At 42.4% G+C, this 6,618-nt stretch overlaps 1 protein-coding gene across 1 annotated transcript; it reads right to left on the bottom strand.

Annotated features, from left to right (window-relative positions):
- Window positions 1-780: 780 nt before the first annotated feature.
- On the bottom strand, window positions 781-4,819 carry LOC129626698 (heterogeneous nuclear ribonucleoproteins A2/B1-like). The gene is made up of 2 exons (XM_055546045.1): window positions 4,697-4,819; window positions 781-2,595 (listed from the first exon to the last, which is right to left on the bottom strand). The coding sequence occupies exon 2, from the start codon at window positions 2,394-2,396 to the stop codon at window positions 1,314-1,316; it is 1,083 nt and encodes a 360-aa protein (XP_055402020.1). The 5' UTR covers window positions 2,397-2,595; window positions 4,697-4,819; the 3' UTR covers window positions 781-1,313.
- Window positions 4,820-6,618: the final 1,799 nt, after the last annotated feature.

Here is a 6,618-nt window from a genome sequence, read left to right as displayed (position 1 = left end):
TGGGAAATAGATGGGGAAACAGTGGAAACAGTGTCAGACTTTATTTTTGGGGGCTCCAAAATCACTGCAGATGGTGACTGCAGCCATGAAATTAAAAGACGCTTACTCCTTGGAAGGAAAGTTATGACCAACCTAGATAGCATATTCAAAAGCAGAGACATTACTTTGCCAACAAAGGTCCATCTAGTCAAGGCCATAGTTTTTCCAGTGGTCATGTATGGATGTGAGAGTTGGACTGTGAAGAAGGCTGAGCGCTGAAGAATTGATGCTTTTGAACTGTGGTGTTGGAGAAGACTCTTGAGAGTCCCTTGGACTGCAAGGAGATCCAACCAGTCCATTCTGAAGGAGATCAGTCCTGGGTGTTCTTTGGAAGGACTGATGCTGAAGCTGAAACTCCAGTACTTTGGCCACCTCATGCAAAGAGTTGATTCATTGGAAAAGACTCTGATGCTGGGAGGGATTGGGGGCAGGAGGAGAAGGGGATGACAGAGGATGAGATGGCTGGATGGCATCACTGACTCGATGGACATGAGTTTGAGTGAACTCCAGGAGTTGGTGATGGACAAGGAGGCCTGGTGTGCTGCAATTCATGGGGTCGCAAAGAGTTGGACATGACTATGGGACTGAACTGAACTGATGCCACCTGGGAAGCTGCAAAAATAAACAGTAAATTAAATAGTATATATCAATAATAGCTCATAAAAGTAGAAAAAAATTACTTAAGAGATAAAAATTTTAAAGTGAAAAAGTTATAAATGAAAAAGGACAAATTACAACTGCTTTTCTTTCAGAATTATTTTATTAAATCATAAAAGTACAACTGCTTCTTAACTCTACAGAAACAAAGTTTTTTTTTTCAAGTTTAATATATTTTTATTTGTCCAATAAAAGGAACAACATTCTGTCTATTGTGCTGATTCTGGCTAATAGTTTCAAAACTTTGAGAAAAAACCATTTTAAAGGTTTCACATGTCACCTGAAACTTACACATTTAACATTATCAAAGAAGGAATACTTCTACACTCACTAGAAAGAAACAATTAAGAAGCTAGGAAACTGTCTCAAAGTCAGTTTTTTTTTTTACAATTTTTCCTCCACAGGAAGGTAATGTTCTTAAATAATCCTGTCCATTCACAAAAATGACTCTTTGAATCTGTTCTGAGGTCTTCTGACACATCACTAAATATTTATTCATGGCTGAGATAAGAGTTTTCTTAATGTCCTTATTTCAATAACCTGAAACTGTTATGTTATGTCTGGGCTCTCATCCTCTGCTATTCAGATAGTGAAGCCCAGGGCAAACAGGAAGAAGCTCAATATCCACTTCCGCCTCCATAACCCCCACTTCCTCCATTACCTCCTGGGCCATAATTTTCTCCACCGTATGGGGCCGCTATGTTCCTGCCAACACCCAAGATTCCATTCCTCATTGGACCATAATTAGAAGGTTGCTGGTCGTAATTTCCAAAATTATTGCCATAACCACCTCCACAGAATTCCCACTGGTTGCCATACCCAGGACCTCGACCAGCATATTCTCCACCTCCTCCTCCATAACAAGGGTAACCTCCAAAATTCCCACCTCCATAACAAGGGTAACCTCCAAAATTCCCACCTCCAGGTCCTCCTCCATACCCATGACAGCCATCCCTAGATCTGGGGCCATTTCCATATCCATCAGCTTCTCCTCTAAATTTAGTTCCTGGCCCTCGTCCAAAATTTCCACCCCCACTAGAAGAAACACTAAAACCAAAAGGGCCTCCTTTTCTACTTCTAGGACCTTGAATTTCCTTCATTTCCTGTCTCGACAAAGCTTTGCCAACTTCTGCACGATGACCATTGATGGCATGGTATTTCTGCAACACTATCTTATCCACGGGATCATAGTCATCAAAAGTCACAAATCCAAAGCCTCTTTTCTTGCCTGACTGCCTATCTGTAATGATCTCAATGGCATCGATTTTTCCGTATTTCTCAAAGTACTCTCTAAGATGATGCTCCTCGGTATCTTCCTTAATTCCACCAACGAACAGCTTCTTCACAGTGACAAGCGACCCCTGTTTTTCAGACTTCTCTCTCGCAACAGCACGTTTGGCGTCAACCACTCTCCCATCAATGGAATGAGGCCTGGCCGCCATGGCTGCATCCACCTCAGCCACGGAGGAGAAAGTAACAAAACCAAACCCTCTTGATTTTTGACTGGCAAGGCCCCTTATGACCACACAGTCTGTGAGTTCTCCCCACTGCTGGTAGTAGTTCTTCAGACTTTCTTCTGTGGTTTCAGAGCTCAAGCCACCAATGAAGAGTTTACGGATTTGTTCGTTTTCTTTCTTTTCTCTCTTCACAGGAACAGATTTCACAGTTTTCTCCATTGCCCGTTCACTCGCTGCAGCCATATTTCCAGTAGCTGAGGTTAACGCGAGATCTCGCGGGATGAACAGAGACCCGGCAGGTCTCTACTGCGGGGTGAGGCCCTCTACTGCTCCAGGAACGGCAGGTCTAGGAACCTCCACAGGGAGTCGGTGATGTGGCTCAGACCTCCAGAGCCGCTGCCTCTGGAGCCTTCGAATCAGTCTTGAGCACCTTTCAATGTTCCTGCAAAACACCATTTAACACAGTGACCTTTCCTGATCCAGTCATTAAGATTAATATTGCACTTTCCCTATTAATGTTTCCAATTTTGAATTGTATGTATACTATCCAGACTTCCCAGGTGGTGCTAGTGGTAAAGAACCTGCCTGCCAATGCAGGTTAGATGTAATCGATCTCCGGGTCGGGAAGATCCCCTGGAGAAGGGCATGGCAATCCATTCCAGTTTTCTTGCCTGGAGAATCCCATGGGCAGAGGAACCTGGCAGGCTGCAGTCCATGGGTTCACAAATAGATACAGACTGAAGCAACTTAGCTTGCAGGCTCATCATCTCTTTATCTTGATTTTCTCACTAAGTTGGGTGCCCAATGAAGGGAAGAGTAATGTGGACTTTAGCAGTTTACACTGATAGACTCACTTATTCACTTTGCCCTTAGACTGGGCTCAGATATATTTTTTGAAAAAGACTGTTCAAACTCAAAAAAATACTTTCTAAACTTTTCTAATAAATTCACTCAACTTAAGTTATACGATGATAAAAATCTCTTTTGTGGTAGACTGTCTAATTGGCACTAGGGCTTCTAATCCTTTCTCTATGTAATCCATTTAACCTCTAATCACAATAATCTGGTTAACATGTAAACCTAATCACCACACCCTTTCATTTAAATCCATCATCTCTGTCTTCAGAAGATATTTTTAAAGGGAGAAACTAAAATTTTTATTTTATTTCTGTTGTCCTGCCATAATTATTAACACTATCCCTGAACATTGATCTAGAAGTCCCAAGTTTGGAGGGAAAATTATTTGATCATCCCATTTACAGAGCATCTGTTGGGAGGACTAATGCTGAAACTGAAGCTCCAATCCTTTGGCCACCTGATCTGAAGAAAAATTGAAAAGACCCTGATGCTTGGAAAGATTGAAAGCAGGAGAGGAAGGGGATGACAGAGCATGAGATGGTTGGATGGCATCACCAACTCAGTGGACACAAATTAGAGCAAACTCTGAAAGATAGTGAAGGACAGGGGAGCCTGGCGTGCTGCAGTCCATGGGATGGCAAAGAGTTAGACATGACTTAGCGACCAAACAACAATTATATGCCACATTGTACTAAAACCCTTGAGTTTAAATTAAAGTCACTGCCCCAGTTTATTTGAATCCTAATGAGTAAAAAGGGTTATAGACTAAAGAATATCTACTATTGTGGGGATTCTCCAGGCAAGAATACTGCAATGGGTTGCCATGCTCTCCTCCGGGGCATCTTCCCAACCCAGCGATTGAACCCAGATCTCCCACATTGCACGAAGGCTCTTTACAGTCTAAGCCACCAGGGTAGCCCAAGAATACTGGAGTGGGTAGCCTATCCCTTCGCCAGGGGAACCTCCTGACCCAGGAGTCTAACGGTGGTCTCCTGCATTACAGGTGGATTCTTTACCAGCTGAGCTACCTGAGAAGCCCATATCTACTATAGTTTCAGGTATAATTAAGTATTGTGAGCATCAATAAGGCCAACAGAGAGACAGAGAAAGAAGGAGATATGGAGGAAGAGAGGTAAGAAGGGAGAAAAAATTAATGACAATTGTTGATGAAGAAATTGCGGAAGGCCAAACTGATGACCTATTTGAAGCAATAGGTTCAAATAGTTCTTGAAGCAAAGAACTGAATTTTTTTAAAGAAAGGAAGGAAAACTAAACCCATAGTGTGTAAAACAACTTCTCAGAGAGAACTATTTAAAGAACACAGCCAAATACTTCTACTTCATAGTGATTTTGTTTTTAAAAAATATATATATGTACTACCTAGGATTTCCCTGGTGGTCCAGTGGTTAAGACTCCAAGCTTCCACTGCATGGGGTTTGATCCCTGGTCTAGGAACTAAGATCCCACATGCCCAAGAAAAGAATCTGGGCTACTATCCTAAAAAAGCTTCAGACTCAAAAATATACAAAATCTTCAGTATTCCTAACACTAACACCAAGGAAATAACTTTCAACAAGGTAACCTCTTTAAGAGCTATTGTCTGCCAACTTAAAAAGACTTGGCAAAAAAAAAAAAAAGTATATACATGAGCACTCTCTTGCAATCAAGAGAGATTCCACACTCACCAGAAGAGGCCTGCTTGGAACTCTGGTCTATGCAGGATTCTCTGTCTTCCAAGTGCTGTCCTCTGACCACTCTGGAGATTCAGAAAGCCTGTGACTTGCTGGAAAGCACACGAACTTCTGCTTCTGATTCTCCTTTTATAGGGGAAGAGAGTGGACAACCCAATCAGGGGACAACCCAATCCAGAGGACACACCCCTCCCTCACATCAAAGGCTTTGAAGAGATTTATGAAACTTTATCCACATAGTTGAGAATTTGAGGCTATTGACACTGTCAGATACTCTTGTAAATGAAAAAAATGTAATACATTTGTGTCTGGGAGTGCTGTTGGCAGTTTCTACCAACATTTTTAATGTTTACTCTCAGTCAGGATACATTCTACAAAAAAAATTATTTCTATACACAGAAATATCCATCAGATCAGATCAGATAAGTCACTCAGTCTGATCTGATCGCTCAGTGTCCGATTCTTTGCAACCCCATGAATCGCAGCACGCCAGGCCTCCCTGTCCATCACAATCTCTCAGAGTTCACTCAAACTCATGTCCATCGTGTCGGTGATGCCATCCAGCCATCTCATCCTCTGTCATCCCCTTTTCCTCCTGCCCCCAATCCCTCCCAGCATCAGAGTCTTTTCCTATGAGTCAGCTCTTCGCTGAGGTGGCCAAAGTACTGGAGTTTCAGCTTTAGCATCATTCCTTCCAAAGAACACCCAGGGCTGATCTCCTTTAGAATGGACTGGTTGGATCTCCTTGCAGTCCAAGGGACTGAAATATCCATAAGCTTATGTTTTAACACAATATAATAGAGGCTGTTTAAATGTTTATCAGTAAAAGTCCAAATCTTTATTAAAAATCTATAAAGTCTATGCCAATAGCCATTCCAAAGAAATCAGTGTTTTGTGCATTTGCTAAGTCGCTTCAGTCATGTCTGACTCTTTGGGACCCCATGGACTGCAGCCCACCAGGCTCCTCTGTCCATGGGATTCTCCAGGCAAGAACACTGGAGTGGACTGCCATGCCCTCCTCTGGGGGATTTACCCCACCCAGGGATCAAACCCACCTCTCTTACATTTCCTGAAAGGCAGGTTCTTTCCCACTAGAGCCACCTGGGAAGCCCTTTAAATAGTCTCTTAACTATCTTTATTTCACTGACTGTGATTTAACTTTTTCTTCATTCTGATGTGGACTACATTTTGAAATAATTTCAATTTCTTTGGTAAATAGAAATAGTATAGAAACCAGTTTCCTCTCTGTTTACTTTCTTTAATGTGGATTTTTAAATATTTAAAATTATAGACCTATGTACACTGCTGCTGCTACTGCTAAGTCGATTCAGTTGTGTCTGACTCTTTGCGACCCCAGAGACGGCAGCCCACCAGACTCCCCCGTCCCTGGGATTCTCCAGGCAAGAACACTGGAGTGGGTTGCCATTTCCTTCTCCAATGCATGAAAGTGAAAAGTGAAAGTGAAGTCGCTCAGTCGTGTCCGACTCCTAGCGATCCCATGGACTGCAGCCCACCAGGCTCCTCCGTCCACGGGATTTTCCAGGCAAGAGTACTGGAATGGGGTGCCATTGCCTTCTCCACCTATGTACACTACCATGTGTAAAATAGACAGCTAGTGGGAAGTTGCTGTATAGCACAGGGAGCTCAGCCCAGTGCTCTATAATGACCTAGAGAGCTGGGATGGGAGGAGTGGGAGGGAGGCTCAAGAAGCAAGGGATATATGTATGCTTAAGGTTGATTCATGTTGTTGTACAGCAGAAACTAATACAAAACTGTAAAGCAATTATACACCTATAAAATTTTTTAATTTAAAATTATATAATCATTTATACCCCAATGATGTGCAGAAAGTAATCATTAGTGAACATTAAGCTGCAGCCATGTATCAGTCCTTCCACAACAATGTATTTTGTTGT

This window comes from Bubalus kerabau, chromosome 1, assembly GCF_029407905.1.
Source record: "Bubalus kerabau isolate K-KA32 ecotype Philippines breed swamp buffalo chromosome 1, PCC_UOA_SB_1v2, whole genome shotgun sequence".
Classification (NCBI taxonomy): domain Eukaryota; kingdom Metazoa; phylum Chordata; class Mammalia; order Artiodactyla; family Bovidae; genus Bubalus; species Bubalus kerabau.
Note: the sequence above shows the minus strand (reverse complement) of the source record. Positions and strands in the feature narration are given on the sequence as shown.

Coding starts and splice junctions, on each gene's coding strand:
- LOC129626698 (XM_055546045.1), bottom strand. CDS start 2,396: ATGGCTGCAGCGAGTGAACGGGCAATGGAGAAAACTGTGAAATCTGTT.